Here is a 16242-nt window from a genome sequence, read left to right on the forward strand (position 1 = left end):
AACACTTCGCCAAATCTTGCTGACAGTGGACGACGGGCGGATAGAGTTAATATGAGAAAGCTGATGAATATGAATGAGGTAAATGAAAGCTGATGAATGTTATCCCTTATCTCCATAAAGATTAGACTATTCCCTTGAACTTCTGTCAAGGACGAACACAATAAAGAACAAATTTGAAGAGTTAGCTTGTCCGGTAACTTGATGGACATTGATAAGGTTACCTAAGAATGCGGTGATATTGAGAATACTGATCTGATATGAAACATTTTCCAGAATAGTTTCGGTCCCACTGCCTCTCAAGAATCCGAACAACATCCAGACGTATTAAAACAAATAGGTCTATTAGGGATCTTTGCTTCCCGAGGGACCACTGCTACCTGATGATGAGATATAGACTCTTATTCTTTTCATTTTCCTGATGTCAGATCAATCATGCACCATCCCAACTCAAGGTGAAAGCCATCAAAGTGTCGTTCCCCCATTGTCGGAAACGCAGAGACACAGACGGGCAGGAAGGCGGCATCAACAACCGAGTTAGAGGAGAAACAGGCAACATGCCTGGAGAGATTAATCTGCTTTACTGCCAGTACTCAACACTCAAACGACTGGGAATGAAGGAGAGAGGGTGAACGAGGGATTCACAGTGAAAACAAGTCCCAGCCATAAAACCGCCTCATAAACCTCATCAGGCCCGATGCTGAAGGAGCCGAGATAAAGTCCATCTAATCAATACAATAAGATAAGTCGGGGAAACTTTGTTCAGAACTTGGGGCTTTCAGAGGACTGAAAAGAGGCGGGACTTCCTGTGAGTTAAAGCCTCAGCCGAAGGCCGGGGTCAGTCCAGATCTGTGAGGAGTTCGTCATGCTGCGGGCTGCGAGTCTCTGCGTCCTCCTGGCCTGTTTGGTCCTCGGAGTCCCGGTGGCCAAAGAGAAGCAGAAGGTCCTGCTCATCTCCTTCGACGGTTTCCGATGGGACTACGACCGCGATGTGGACACGCCAAACCTGGACCAGATGGCCAAAGATGGAGTCAAGGCCCAGTATGTCACTCCTCCGTATCTCACCGTCACCAGTCCGACGCACTTCACCCTCCTGACAGGTAAAACACTTCGCCTTCTGCAACAGCGATTCCCAGTACGGCCCCTGACTTTAACTCAAGAATGATTCAAAGACTTCTACAGGCTTCCTGTTTCTAATTAGGGCAAAAGTTGTACAAAGTGACATCACCTTACAGCAGAAAATGTTGGCGACATCATCAGTTATTGGTCTTTAAATAGCCATACTTTTTGCATTCTCATGCAAAGTACAAAGACAGAAATAAAAAAACATTCTCTTTGGGATTAATAAGTATTTTTTAATTTAATTGAATTTTAATACATTTTGGCGAAAGATGACTTTGTTGCACCCTAATCTGTTTTAATTAACTTACTAAACTTGCCTAGAAAGACTGATCTAAACCTGATTTTATTGCTCAGAATTGGCTAAATTTATTTCTATTTGTTTCCAGTGGAAAGCTAAATTTCTTTAAATAAGCTAAAGCTCCAAAACCCTTACTAAGTTTGGGCTCTATGATAATTTACACATCCCCTTACAACACCAAATCTGACCAAATGTTTAATTAAAGCATTACATGCTTAGTTTGTTGTTGAGTTGGTGTGGAGTTGTGGCCCTCAAGTTGATTTAGGCCCTCAAGTTGATTTGATTCAATCATTTGGCCTTCAGATAGATGCTTATATTTGGTTGATTGACAGAAAGGATGTTCTCTCTTTGTTCATTTGATTCCAATTAGCAGCTCCTACTCAAGAAATGTAACTTCTTAGAAATTAATCTCCAAACTTGGCTGTAGGACTTCGTCCAGCAGTTGTCTGATGAAGGTTCTGTTCTGCAGGGCGCTACATTGAGAACCACGGTGTGATCCACAACATGTGGTTCAACACCACCACGAGTGAGAAGAAGGGCTACTATCAGACTCAGTTTGTGAACGAGTGGTGGGACAACGGCACGCTGCCGATCTGGATCACAGCGCAGCGACAGGTTTGAGATGCCATTAAGCAAAACTCTGAGTCCTCACAGTTTCAGCTGCAAACTCTTCTTAAGGTTCAGCTGTATGTGGAGGAAAATGCATTTAAATACAGACACAGATTGGATTTTCTGACCCTCCAGAGGCCGTTTTTACGCAAAATTCATCTTTTGCACATTTTCATACTTCCATTTGGGTTTCTACTGCTTCTAAAAATGCACCTAAAACAAAAAAGAAACACACACGACTATTTTTTGGCAATAAGTTTATGTTTTTTGGTGTCTGGAAAAAGAGCCGTTTCGAGGCTGGGCTTAGTTGGTGTTGCTAGGCAATGGCGCAGTTACCATACAATGTGACTTAATAAGCAGGAAGTTTTTCAAATGACTAATTTTCCAGGCACCAAAAAATATGAATTTACTGCCAGAAAATGGTTGGGTGGGTTTTTCTACGCACTTGATTGTTTTTAGAAACAGTAAGACCCAAATGGAAGTACAAAAAGTGAATTTAGCATATTTCCCTTTTTGCATAATACATTGAGACTGGGATGAGGACTATAGAACCAACTTTATGAGCTGATGTAGTCTCTACCTACCTCTCAACTTTTCCAGCAGACATGTCATATACAGTCTTTGTGTTTTACCCTTCCAGGGCCTGAAAGCGGGCTCTCTTCACTTTCCCGGCACAGCATCCAGTTACCAGGGAGAGGTTGCTATGGTGCGCGAAGTGGAGCCCAATTTCTATGACTACAGTAACGAGGCCTTGTGGTACGAGAACACGGACAAGGTGATGAGCTGGTTCAGAGATCAGGATCTGGACTTTGTGTCTTTGTACTTCGGCGAACCAGACATGACGGGCCACAAATACGGGCCAGACTCACCAGAACGCAGAGAGATGGTGAAGCAAGTGGACAGAGCTGTGGGCTACATCCGAAACTCGGCAGAAAAACATGGGTTGACCAAACAGCTGAACATCATCATTACCGCTGACCACGGCATGACCACCGTCTTTCGTGGTCCAGATGTAGAAGAAATCGTCCTGTCCAAGATCCCGGGCTTTTCCTTAAGCGACGTGTCCTTCCAGCTGCTGGACTACGGCCCTTCTGGGATGCTGCTGCCCAAGCCTGGAAAGCTGGAGACCATTTACAACGCCCTGAAGGGGGCGCACCCAAACCTGCACGTGTACAAGAAGGAGGAGATGCCGGAGCACCTTCACTTCTCAAACAACGACCGCATCCTGCCCATCGTTTTATGGACCGACCCTGGATTCGTCCTCAATGGGGTTGGTATAGTTCTGCTATTATAATCCAGAATATGCTTCACTACAGCCAGTTAAAAATTATTTTTGTATATATTCCTTACACACAGATGGATCAGACCAATAAATCAATATTTATTAACACAGTAATGTAATATGGTGGTGCTTCACGCTGCCATATGAACCAATAACTGCTTTAACCACCATGGTAACACTGGCAAACTTAATCAGACCAGAACCAACAAAGCAGATGAACTTCTGGGTGCATTCACACCAAACGTGTTTGATCTGCTGTAATCAAACTCTGGTTCGTTTGCGAAGGTGAGAATGAGAATCAAACTGATGCGAACTAAAAAAAGTGAACTCTGATCCGTCTACAAACCTCGGCCTTGGTTCAGCTGAAACTGAACTCTGATGCGGTTCGAATGCGTATGTGAACACCAAGCGGACCGGAGACTGCTCTAAAAGCAAGAAGAGAACTGCACCAAAGGGCATTCTGGGTAAATACAACCAAACCAAACGCGAGAGTCTAGCGCTAATAGGAGAAATGGCTCATGGTATTTTACCAAAGACAAAAGAAAAATCTTACAACTGCCAAAATCTGATTCCACTCCATTTTAATTCACATTTCATGATTAAGGAAGTTGCTTTCCCTCTTCTTAGGTATTCTTGTTGTTTCCTTCAGTAGTTCTTGATGCAGCGCCCCCACAGATGAGGAGGGGTACAGGTTTTTCAAAGGGTTTTGGTTCATTTGACAAAGTACAATGGAAAGTGAGCTGCACCAACTGAAAATGTAACAAATATTGCAACTGTGGTTCCCAATCGAACCGAGTCTACTGGACTAGGAGGCCTGAAAACACCCTAACTATTCAGGGCTTCCTGAGCAGGAAGCAGTCTTCTCCATGCCATGCTGCATTGATGCAATAATTCATTCCAAAAGAGCCCAGACAGAGTTCAGATGCTCTACAGAACAGAGACAAACCATTTCTGCATAAAAATATTTGTTTTCTGGTCTGATGTAATTTTGGGCAACTATTATCAACAGAAAGAGTGAAATGCTGTGAGAGTACCACTCTGTGTGAGATGATTTCCCAATTAATTGAACCTCACCTGAACCTGCAGCAGTAAAAACTCAGCTCTCATGTTTCAGCTTCTATCCGGCCTGACGTGCAACATGAAGGACAGTTTAAAGCTGAAGTGACAGCTTCTGTGACAGTTCTCTGCCCACAGCAAGTCCTATTGATTTACCCTTTAAAGGGTAAAATAAATTGCCATTTGTGCCAAATCCAGGATGCCCCATTTTAACCTGCTAGCATCTCAATAACAGCCCTGTTAACACATTAACAGCTGCCAGTAAAGCTGTGATTATGATCACATTGATTTAGACGCACATTTATGGCCTATAACTGATAGGAGCGCCATCATGTTCACTCCAGAACCATCCTCCCGTCTTGACCTCCGATGTAATTAAATTAGCCCCAGAATTTGCTCTCTGGAAGTTGTGAAACTGAGCTCTTTTCAATTAGAAACAGGAGTGAAATTTTAATCTTGGCACATTACAGTTTTAATCAAGTGCATTTGCACAGATAATCCAGGCCTGGCTGATGACACGCAGAGCTCTCGAATGCTCTGCGAAGCTTTTCATGCCTCGAAATTCAAAATTAGCATTTTCATTTGGCTCCGTACTCAACTCAGCTGAACGCTGTCGGTCCAAACTGTGAAGCGCCACATCGGGCCTGAAGGAGCAGAAAGGGCTGAGGATGTTTGAAGAAACAGAAGAGTCGGTGAAAGTGGGTTATCTGACATCTCGGGATGCGAGCGGCAGCGATCAGGACATTAGCCGACTCTTTGTTCTCTCCTTTCATGGCTTCCAGCCGATTTGAGTTGATCCCACAGAAAGATAAGCACAAAACTGTTATGCAATTACTTAGATAACTGGTTGTTCTACCTATTTTTTAATGACTTTTAGCCATAATATGACACAATTAATTATTATTTGGTTGTTTCTCATATGTGTTTGATGTTAAAAATAGAAGATAAATGAAAATAATCTGTTATTAAACAGTGTCATGAGTTGAGAGTTATTATAAAGGCAGAAAAGGCATCATAGCATGAAACCAAGTCTTTTTCTTAGCCAATATCTCCCTCTGCTGGAAGCAGGCCAGGCTGGGAAGTCCTTATTAAAATGACTGTTTAATGAAAGTTAAACTCCTATCAAACCTCCTAAAATGGGCCATGACTGTCACATCATCTGCCTCCTGTCCTTGCAGTATTTCCCCGTTCAGTTCAACAAAGGAGAGCACGGCTTTGACAATCAGGAGATGGACATGAAGCCCTTTTTCAGGGCCGTGGGTCCGGCCTTCCACCAGAACCTGGAGGTGGGGCCCTTCGAGACGGTCAACATCTATCCGCTGATGTGCCACATTCTGAACATCCAGCCCGAGGTCAACGACGGCCACCTGAGCGTCACTCAGCACATGCTGGCGACGGCTCAACCTGAAGGCATGTTCCACTCATCAGGTGTGGAAATGTTTCATTTTTCTTCATTACTCAACTTTCACTCAATCAAAGGATAGGTCGCCAGGGGGCGATAGAGGGACCTCAGAAAGATGGAGGGAAGAAGAGAAAAAATACAATACAATAAAATAAATGTAAAGAAATATTGTAAAATGCAATCTGTTTTTCACTACAAACTATTAATAATAATTAATAATATTACTCCAGTAAATTACAAATATGGTGTAGTAAATTTAACCCTTAAATAACATTGTTCCCAAACATTATTCGAATAAATGAGAGTGAGTAAACGTAATGATCATTAGTGATATTTATGTTAAACAATATGAGTAAAGTCGGTAAAGAATGAATCATTCGGTGTAAAGGACGCTATTTCAAAATGCCCTAATATCAAAGTGTCAGAAGAAACTTTAGAAATAATGTAGAAAAAGCCCTTAATTCAGTATGAAAATTTTTTTTTCTTCTTCTTTCAGGTGAAGCTCGGAACTTCTGGAAAAACGGCTTCATTGGACTGGCTGCAGTGGCTGGATTTCTTCTCCTAGTTTTCACTGTATCAACGACACAGAAAATCATCAAGAGAAAACGAAAGAATAAAAGGTGAGGGAAAGAATTAGATTATATTTTTTGGAGATGATTTTATTGTAGAAGTAGGATTGTTTTTTATCGCTCTGCATCTCTGTTACAGGTTGGACAGTTCGCCAGGAGAAGAAGAGAAGTCAAAACAAACTTCACTGTGATCATAACACAAAGAAAACTTCATTCCTCCATCTTGCATAGAGAAATATCTACCAAAGGGAAATTTGTCCATCATCCCATAACCTGCATAAAACAGCTTAAATTTGCTGTGTTATACATATTTATTTTGGATAATAATGCAGCATTTTACCATGACAGATAACAAATTCTGAGTTTCATGCCATGAAATACAATTGTAATTAAATATCAGTTTTTTTCCCCAAAAGAAAAAAAATACTCAGATGTTTGTGCTGCATAAACTAACAAGGATTAAAAATATATATTTTTGCTTTAAAATATTTATTTGTAGAGAATAAACAATAATATTTGTGTCAATGAGACTACGGTAGCTGCCGAGTGTCATATTTCCACAATCACATTCTGATTTAGCCGCCTGTGTCCGTGTTGCCCAGTCAAGGTGCATCAAGAAGGATAACACTTCCTGTTAAGTCTTTCAAAATTAAAGATGTTTTACAAAAAAATCCATAAACGTCTCCAAACTGGTTACCCTCATTTATGTCACTTCACCTGTAGATAAAATATTAGCCAACTCGAAATGTTTGTGCACATATTTGATCAGTTTGACATTTTTCATATTTAACACTGATATTAATGCAGGGATATTTAATTTAAACTTTAACGTCAAATGAAAAGCTAAATTAATGTTTTTTATTCATAAAGTTTGTTAATTTTTGGGTTCAACAACTAAGATTTATTTAAAAAACACTATATGTATCTCATAGGGAAATTTTATTTTGTTGTACCTCACATCCTCTAAACTCACAGAGGATAATTATGCTGGGAAAGACGGAGCTCCAGTAGCAGTCCATCTTGCAACAAAGCTGAAGAGGCCTCTGACTGAAGACTTGCTGTTTGCAACAACGTGCTAACGGCTCAATTTCCAGACGGTAGAGACGATATTTCACAACAGCACACCCTGGATGAAACCATTAGTTGTTGGAAAGCCCTGCTAATCCACCTCATTTGCTTTTGCTGCTCCCTATTTAGTCTCTGTATCATTCTTATGATGAATGGAAAAGCTGTTTTTCTTTCTGTTATTTTGACCTGGTCTTTCTCCCTGAAGCCTCCTTTTCAACTCCTCTGGGATTTAAGGCTTTAGTTCAGGTATTATTTGAGCTTTTGAGACGCCAGTCAGCTGCACCCAGTTGTAAAAACAAAGCCTCGTTACCATGGTTACACATCATAACTCAAAAAGGATGTCTAAACATAGAAGAACTCAACCAAAAAAGGTTAAAAGTTTAAAAAAGAACCAATCAGAAGTAAAGTAACAGAATTTCTCTGCCATGCTCCAGCTATGAGTGGCACAATAAACTCACATACGGGTTAAATTAGGATGCGTCACAGTTGGTGGTGGCACACATGACCCCCCCCCCCCCCCCCCCCAATGTCCTACGGATAAATGATTTTCCAGATGTCTCAAACAATCAGCTAAAAGATTAATCTGATTCATTCTGCAGCAGATTCCTTTTCTTTCTGCAGAGTTTCTGTTTATTTACCACCAAAATGTTTTCTTCACTATGAACTGTTTGAAACTTTTGAGCTTTTTGGAGCGTCTTGAACTTCCTGAAACAATCTTCTGTGCAGCTCAACTTCTCACGTTGAAGTTATTTTAGTTCCTAACCTCTCAGCAGCAAGTTCCTCACAGTCTGAAATTTCTGAAATTCCTGAAATTCCTTAGAAGTAAACCATCGTCAAGACAACAACTGCAGCTGAACTGAAGATCTACTCATCAACTTTTTACAGTTCTTTGTAATTAATAGACAAGCACCTGATCACACACAGCTGAGGCTGCAAGGTTTGCAAAATACCATCTGTGTCAGAATATTTCTGACTGCATTCTGTCTCTTGTGGACATTTTTTTCTTACATTTATTTATTTAGTTATTTATTTATTTATTTATTTATTTCCTTCAGTTCCCAACATTCATTCTATCTGCAATTGTTCTTTCAGATTTATGTACTTCATAGTTCAACAATGTTTCTAAACACACCTCATGTTTATCCATGTTTTGCCAGTTAAGTACAATAGTTTAGATGGAAACTATTCTAAACTATTGTTTCAGCTTCTTTTCTTCTGTTTGACTTTTTTTTTTTATTAATGTTGTCTTTTGTATAAATTACTTTCATCCTCATCTTCATTCCACTTTTTTTCGTGCCAGATTTTGCTACTTATAATAATAGATCTACCCGCATCTTTTCAATTCTTCTGCTTTATTTACTGATAAACATAGCATCTATGCTCTGTATGCGACCAGCGCTTTTACTTTGAAAGCCTTCCTGCAAACATCCGGTGCTGTCCCATCGCTGCTCTGATTGGCTGCTGAGGAAGCCTCCGTTTTCGGGGTGAAGGCAATCATGGAGGAGCTGAGCGCCGTGGGAGAGCAGGTTTTTGATGCCGAGTGCATTTTGAACAAACGACTCAGAAAGGTGGGGCTTCAGAAACGACCTTTTCATCCTCATTCCGCGGTTTTCCGTCCTTCCTCCGGCGGCTTCTCGCTAACCAAACCGCCGCTGTTGCCGTTTTTCTGCGCTCTTGTTTCAGGGAAAGTTGGAGTTTCTGGTGAAGTGGAGGGGATGGTCATCCAAGTAAGTGCTACTCAGCCCGAACAATGAAAACAACAACAACGTATCTGATGGGAGCCTGCTGCCTCCTCCAGAACCGAACCCTGGCTCTTTCCATTCGGTCCAGAACTAGAAATACACCCCAGACTTGTGTTTTGCTCCTGGGAATTGTTTCTACCTTTATTGGGAACCTCTATAGTTGCTTCTTTTGTTCAGAAATCCAGAATTGTCTTTGAAAAGTGGTGCAGATTTGTCCCTGCATCATTAAACTGATTTAGTAGTTGGATTTCAGCTCATTCAGACGGTTACAAATATTAACTTCACTAAATTTTTAATACGTTTTCTGCACATAAATAATCCAAATTTGCAATAGTTTGTAAAAAAAAACAAAAAAATAATTCTACTTTATTAAGCTTTATATTAGTTTATGACAGAAAATGTGAGGTTTTATCCATGGTGTTGCTCCATCCCTGTAATCCTCCATCAGTTCACACTGTTGCCTGCCAGCTCCAGGGTTTTCTGTTGGAACCACATCCTTTGTGTGTGTTGGCAGAGGGTGGGGGTGGATTATTTTCCTCACTGCTGATCAGAATAGGCTGTTCACTAAGAGAAAGCTTATTACAGATCAGATCAATCCGGTTTTTCTTTTTCCCCCTGCACTATAATTAGGTTGTTTGACGTATAATAAGGTTCAGAAATACAGTGGGGATCAGGAAGGGAGCCTGCAGGTGCTTTAAAAATTGATGCACCAAAGAAAAGGGCAGTTAGATTTAAATTGGCCTATTTCCACTTAATCTAAGATGTACATTTAAAAAACATCTCATTTAGGTTCTCTAAATTAACTAAAGCCAAGAACTGCCAACATTTTTAGTCTTCAAATGTGCCAAAACTATATCATATTTAAAACATTTTCTGGTTTATCCAGACATAAACCAGACAAAAGCAGGGATAGCAAAGTCTTTAGCCTGAAATTGAGTAAAAAATGGAAATATATATGGTAATATGTTAAGCAAGAAGTTAAAAGAAATGTTGCTTTACAAGGGTACCTTGGGAGACCTAACACACCAGCACCGTACCCAGACATTTAAGAGCCCTGTTTGTGTAATTCAAAGTGAAGAGCGACTGCAGATGATAAAAACAAAAGCTTACAGGTTGACTGTTTCTGCTACAGTTCTGACCTGCATTGTTACTCTGATAGACACAGATGTGCACGAGGAACATGTGACCAGAATAATTTAGATAACTAAGCCATACAGGTTTTGCTCAAGTTTGAATTTTCTACAAAGAAAGCAAATCAGTCTGTATTTCACCACTGATTTACACTCCAGTGATTATTAATAGGCCAAAAATCTGTCTGTTTCTGCTATCAAAATTAAAACCTCATCATTTCCAGTCTGTTAGCACATCAACCAACAGGATTTATGTTGGAAGAACTTACTTTATCAGACTCTGACAAGAGTTAGGGACATATGTGGACAAACAAACTATTGACCCCATTTTTGTTTTCAGAAAATTAAACCCTGATGTCTGTAGTGAAATTAAATCAAATTACTCCATGAATTATTTAACTTGTTGTGAAATTCTCCTATCTGATTGTGGAGGCTATATATTATGGAGCTAAAATATTAGTGTGCAATTTCAGAAATGCTAAACTTGCATCTAGTATGAAGTAAATAATGGTACTGGCAGAGAAAGGGTCAGACAAATGTGGGTTGATGGAAATCAATGTCAACTATATTTCAGCAACTGTTTTGCTTTTAATTATTTAGTTTGGCTTTAAAAACCAACTTTTTTTATATTTCCCTCTGAGAACCACATAGAAAATGACTCTTTAATTGTTGGGTGTCATTTTCTATTTATTTCAGACACAACAGCTGGGAGCCGCAGGAAAACATTCTGGACCCGAGACTGTTGGCGGCATTCAATAAGAAGTGGGTAACCCTTGGTTTCCTGTGCAGCTTGTGATGTTTTAACTCATTGATTGATTTAATACATTTAGTGACATCACAGATGAACAACAGTCAATTATTATTAAAAAAAAAAATGAAAGAAAACCTTAAATGTAGTTTTAAAAACTGAGTAGTCCAATTGAGTCCTGATCTCGTTAGAAAATGTTGGGAGCAAAAATAAATAAATCTTAATTTCTGCCTTTTTTCTGTTATTCCTGTACGATGGAGTACAAGATATTTTTAAAAAAGTAATATTTCCTGGTTCCTAGTCATTTTAATAGAATAAAATGCATCTCAGCTTGGTTCTTTTTTCAAAGTGGACACTAAAATGATATTATGCAGTTGTGACTAAAGGTAAGCATTTCCTTATTCCTTCAATAGATTCCAAAGTATACCTGTAGGAGTTCTGATGAAATTATGACTTTATTTTTATATTATTACAACTGTCGTACAACTTTACTCTTGTATTATTATGACTATTTTCATAAAAAAAATAGCCTGGTCCTAGTATTCTGTTGTAGCATATATAGATATTGAATTAAAGTTGCCCAAGGACACAGCCTTGAGGATCCACGTATGTGATTGTTGGATTTTGTCCCGATTTTATGACACAAAAAGGTTCCTGAACCAGTTTGGCACAGTACTAGATGATCTCATAGCAGACTGCAAAGTTTGAATCAAGAAGTTAATTTGTTCATTAATTTCTTTTTTAATTAACTTTGCCATAATGCACAGGAGTCATAAGTTACCAAAGGTAGCGTCACTAGCTGCTCGTTCTATCCTCAATGCAAAATATTTTTCCCATCAGAGAACAAGAAAAAGAGCTTCTGATGCTTAAAAGACGCAAACGGCCCAGAGGACGACCCAGAAAGATAATAGTAAGTATCGACCACAGCAGAACCGTCTACTTTCTGGACCAACAATGGACTGCTAAACAATTATTCTTAAAATTCTAGGAGAATATACCGGAACCCCAAAAATCAAGCACCTCTTCATCTGCTTCATCCTCCTCGTCCTCCGACTCCTCATCCTCCTGCTCCTCTTCGTCTTCATCCTCAGAAGATGAAGATGAGGGCGATGACGGCCACGCCAAACAGGCGAGCCCGACCGTCAGGCCACGGGAGCTACATCCCGTCCCTCAGAAGAAGGCGCAGATCGTCATGGCGAAGCAGGAGCCCCTGAGGAAGCGAAACAGGAAGCCCCTGCCTCCGGAGGCGAAGGAGTTCCAGCAGAACAAGGGTCCGCGCAAAGTCCTGAAGACCGCCAGAGAGACGGATCTTCCAGGGGCGATCAAGAAGCCGGTTCATCCGGCGAGCTTCACCTTCATGGGTTTCCACCGCAGCTCAGCCAAAGATGCGGCGCCTGGTCCGTACAGGAGCCCGCTGACCCAGGGTGGGGCGGTTAAACCCGCCACCAGCTCACCTGGATCTGGGAGATCTTCAGTCCAAACCGCGTCTCTGGCCTTGAACAAATCCAACCAGATCAGAAATGCAACCGAGGGGAAGCTGTCCATCTCCGGCGGGAACAGTGGAGGAAGTCTGGATTTGAAAACAGCTGCTTGTAAATCCAAAGGAGTAGCTGCTCTGAATGTGAATACCACCAAGCATCCAGTTCAAGGAACCACTCAGCACACTCTGAGCTCACCCAGCGGACCAAAGAAGCCCCACTCCACCGGGTCCGCAATGCAGCGGGTAGCCGGTACTAAAGCAGGGGCTTCCCCGTCTAAGAGCTCCTCCTCCAATCAAGGCCATCAGCCCCTCAACCTTCAGAACAAGCAGTCTCAAAGCGGTGACGCTCCTGGAACCACCGCAGCATCGGGCCTGAGAAATCCAGTCATCCCTGCGAGAAAACCCACAGTCGCCCAAAATCTGGAGACAAACGCCAATAAAAGTCCGGTTTCCTCTGGAAGACCGCCTGCCAGGAAACCGCAGGCCGGTGGAGACAAGCTCAGAGAAATGAAGGAATTCCAGAAGGTCCAAGGCCGGTTGGACAAGTCCTGCTCCGAGATCCAGAACCCGCCAGCAAGAACGGCCACTAAAGGCAGCAAGAAAGCCAAAATGACCGACATGAGCACCGGCGAAGAGGAGAGCAGCTCGGACTCGGACCACGACTCTTCGTACGCTGGACAGGGTCACCCAGTGGCGGGCCAGAACCAGGACTGGAAGCCCACACGCAGCCTGATCGAACACGTGTTTGTGACTGATGTCACGGCGAACCTGGTCACCGTCACGGTGAAAGAGTCGCCAACCAGCGTGGGCTTCTTCAGCATCCGCAACTACTGACAGTCGACCTGGGCGGGTCTGCAGGGTTCACTAGTTCACTTATAGTAGTCAAGACATATTTTAGATAAAAACAATAATAATAGAGTCAGTCATTGATTGTAATTATTTATTTTGTCATATGTATTAAAAAAGTGCATTTTGGACGCAGAGAAATAAACGTTTGTCCTCGTTTGTCGTGTTACTCAAGAGAGAAACTACGGTATTCAGTTACAGAGCCCGTGTGATCATTAGTCCCAGTCTTAAAGGGACGGTTCACTTTAGTTTCATTTTAATGTTAAATTCAGAGGTTATTAGCAGTGGTATTTGAGTTGGTATCTTAAGTTTCAGATAGATTTAGCCAATCAGAACAAGGCTGACACAAAATGTTGAAGTCCAATTTTAAAACTCTTACCAGCACAAAAAAACTCAGAAAACTGGAATATATGTATATTGTTATATATCGGTACAAAAAGCTAAATGTATAGCTTTAAGATATTAGTAAAATATTAGCTGTGTTTAGCTGAACCAAATATTTAGTTAGCAAATTAACTGCTTAGCTCATTTAGTTAGAATGTGACAGTTTATCAGTTTTACTATAAATGTGATCAGAATGTTACAGAAATAATTAAGCAGTGGTTATAAACAGGAGTGAGATTATTTTAAACTCCCTGAGGGAGTTTTAGTCGTGTTTTGTAACTTATCCAGGGTAATCCATCCCATGTTGCCTCAGCAGAGCTCTAACTGGGCTGGGTTTCCACGCCTTGTTGGACCGTTTGCATCATTATGACAGGTTCTGTTTACATGCAGGAAGTCAGATACGGTATCTGCATTCACAGAGATATGAAGGTAAAACTTCTGACTGGAGGATGTTTACCTCTGTCCTTCTCTGGAGAGTTTTACCACATGTAGAGGGAATAATGAGCAGAAAAACATGTTGAAATTTTGAGAAAAAAAATTCATTTTTTCAAATGTTTATAAAGACAGTTTAAGACAGCAGCATAACATGTCCTGTACATTCACTGGCTGCGTTTCCATTACAAAAATATTCTGCTCATGTTAAAAAAACACACCTTATGTGAATAAATTTGTTCACATGGTACGTCATTGCCATCATCCTACATCTGCTTGATCACAATGTGTGATGTGAAAAACTGTTTCCATTGCAGTTTTGCCAAATACACAAATTTTGATACAACTGATTAGGTTGTATTAGAGCAAGCTTCAAAAGTTAAACAATTTAGACTTTTGGAAATATTCAAGTTTTTAGATTAATCCAAGTATTAGATTTTTTTAGAAAATGTTTGACTTCTCAAACTCAGAAATTTCCTTGTTTTTTTTTTTTCTAGAAAATTTCTGACATTTTTGGTGGAAATTTACTTGTTTTTTCTTTTTAAACATTGGATTGGTGCATCTCTAGTTATAAAACGGTTCTAGTTTTATTCACAGGTGTTTCAGGCCAGAGGGAGGAAAAAAGAATCTGGGTCTTTATCTGATGTAAAGGGAAAGAAACAGCAACCATGTGCGCTGCTTTCTGCTCCCGTGGGAGGAGTTCAGCAACAAAGCAGCGACTCAACTCGCCTGCAGACTGAGCCGTTCGTTCTTTTCCCCTAAAGATAGCTGCGGTCGCAGGTAGCTGAATGCAGGGAGGACCCCCAGAGCATTGAATGGAGCCTAAACCTGTTTGATTTTCTTATTTGTACTCCTGTAACGTGAGGGAGGAGGTCCTGCTGGGAGAAACAAATGTTGCACGCCTGATTGAAAGCATTTGAATGGTTTAGTTCTGCTTTATTCTTTCATTTAGAGCCAAGCTATGATGTTATTCCGCCAGCTGGGAGGCTGACGCAACTCGCTTTTTTACTTTTCTGGCATCTACTTTTTTACAGATATAAACATCAAGGCATAAACTGCCACATATCCATCTAGACGGGGTTTGTTTTCTGTGTTTATTTTAACCATAAAGCCTTGTGAAACTTGACTAATAAACAGAACAAAGGACCTCAGTTTGTGTTTATTTGTCTTTATTCACAACCAGGAGATTTTTTTCTTTAACTAAATGTTTTATTTTTTTTAGCAATTTGAGAGAGAATTCCCCTCCTGCCTGGAGATTATTGCACTTCTTCCTAGAAAGGAAGAAAGATTTTCCTAAAAGCCATATTCCAGATTAGAAACCTTTATGTGTGTACTGTATATATATATATATATATATATATATATATATATATATATATATAAATCCAACTACATATTTATATATCTCGATCAATGTGAATTTAATTGGCTCCATATAGAAATGCCCTGAAAGTATCATTTCATGCGTCTGCCTCTACACAATCAAAAACTACAGTAATATTGAATAAATTAGAATATCTAATGAGGCTGATTTGTCAGATTAAAAGTAACAGTTAAAAACTTTTAACCATTTTTCATGAGATCCACGTTTGGATTAATATTTTATTGTTGTGATATTAAATGTCATGTTTTCTTTAGATGTAATCAACAAATAATAATCAACAAATAAAAGTAATCTTTTATTTGTGGTGGAAACTTTTTACTGATCTTTTAATGACCACGGTTTTTGCTTTCTTGTGTATTTGAGTAAATAGAACCACAAATATTCATCAACTTTTACTCAAAATCTGAACTTTTCTTCAATTTATAATGAAATAGTGAACAAATTCTTATTGTTGCTAAGAGTAAACAAGGATGAATTTTTAATAGTTCAACTCCAAAAAGTGTAAAAACTGACTGATAAAGATAACAGTCGGTTTCATATAAATCCACAATTTAATTGCTCACTAAATCGCCACTGGATGGCGCCCTTACACATGATACAGCAGACAGAAGAAAATGATTTAATACACAATTTAGATGTAATGTTACACTGTAGTCTATATGTCATGCTTTCCGTTAAAATAAGATAAAATAA

At 40.1% G+C, this 16242-nt stretch overlaps 2 protein-coding genes across 2 annotated transcripts; both read left to right on the plus strand.

Annotated features, from left to right (window-relative positions):
* Positions 1–825: 825 nt before the first annotated feature.
* On the plus strand, positions 826–7014 carry LOC114160442 (ectonucleotide pyrophosphatase/phosphodiesterase family member 7-like). Its single transcript, XM_028043038.1, has 6 exons — positions 826–1097; positions 1887–2032; positions 2667–3296; positions 5543–5774; positions 6263–6386; positions 6475–7014. Exons 1-6 carry the CDS (start codon positions 863–865, stop codon positions 6524–6526), a joined length of 1419 nt encoding a protein of 472 aa, XP_027898839.1. The 5' UTR covers positions 826–862; the 3' UTR covers positions 6527–7014.
* Positions 7015–7632: 618 nt separating this feature from the next.
* cbx2 (chromobox homolog 2 (Drosophila Pc class)) lies at positions 7633–13494 on the plus strand. Its single transcript, XM_028043036.1, has 5 exons — positions 7633–8971; positions 9087–9130; positions 10972–11037; positions 11864–11933; positions 12012–13494. The coding sequence occupies exons 1-5, from the start codon at positions 8900–8902 to the stop codon at positions 13335–13337; spliced, it is 1578 nt and encodes a 525-aa protein (XP_027898837.1). The 5' UTR covers positions 7633–8899; the 3' UTR covers positions 13338–13494.
* Positions 13495–16242: the final 2748 nt, after the last annotated feature.

This window comes from Xiphophorus couchianus, chromosome 16, assembly GCF_001444195.1.
Source record: "Xiphophorus couchianus chromosome 16, X_couchianus-1.0, whole genome shotgun sequence".
In the NCBI taxonomy this organism is placed as follows: Eukaryota; Metazoa; Chordata; class Actinopteri; order Cyprinodontiformes; family Poeciliidae; genus Xiphophorus; species Xiphophorus couchianus.

What these genes read in the sequence shown, in the direction of transcription:
- LOC114160442 (XM_028043038.1), top strand. Translation starts at nt 863, where the DNA reads ATGCTGCGGGCTGCGAGTCTCTGCGTCCTCCTGGCCTGTTTGGTCCTC. An exon ending in GCACTTCACCCTCCTGACAG is followed by an intron (nt 1,098 to 1,886) that starts GTAAAACACTTC and finishes TCTGTTCTGCAG; the next exon opens with GGCGCTACATTGAGAACCAC. An exon ending in GGCGACGGCTCAACCTGAAG is followed by an intron (nt 5,775 to 6,262) that starts GCATGTTCCACT and finishes TTCTTCTTTCAG; the next exon opens with GTGAAGCTCGGAACTTCTGG.
- cbx2 (XM_028043036.1), top strand. Translation starts at nt 8,900, where the DNA reads ATGGAGGAGCTGAGCGCCGTGGGAGAGCAGGTTTTTGATGCCGAGTGC. An exon ending in TGAACAAACGACTCAGAAAG is followed by an intron (nt 8,972 to 9,086) that starts GTGGGGCTTCAG and finishes CTCTTGTTTCAG; the next exon opens with GGAAAGTTGGAGTTTCTGGT. An exon ending in GACGACCCAGAAAGATAATA is followed by an intron (nt 11,934 to 12,011) that starts GTAAGTATCGAC and finishes TTAAAATTCTAG; the next exon opens with GAGAATATACCGGAACCCCA.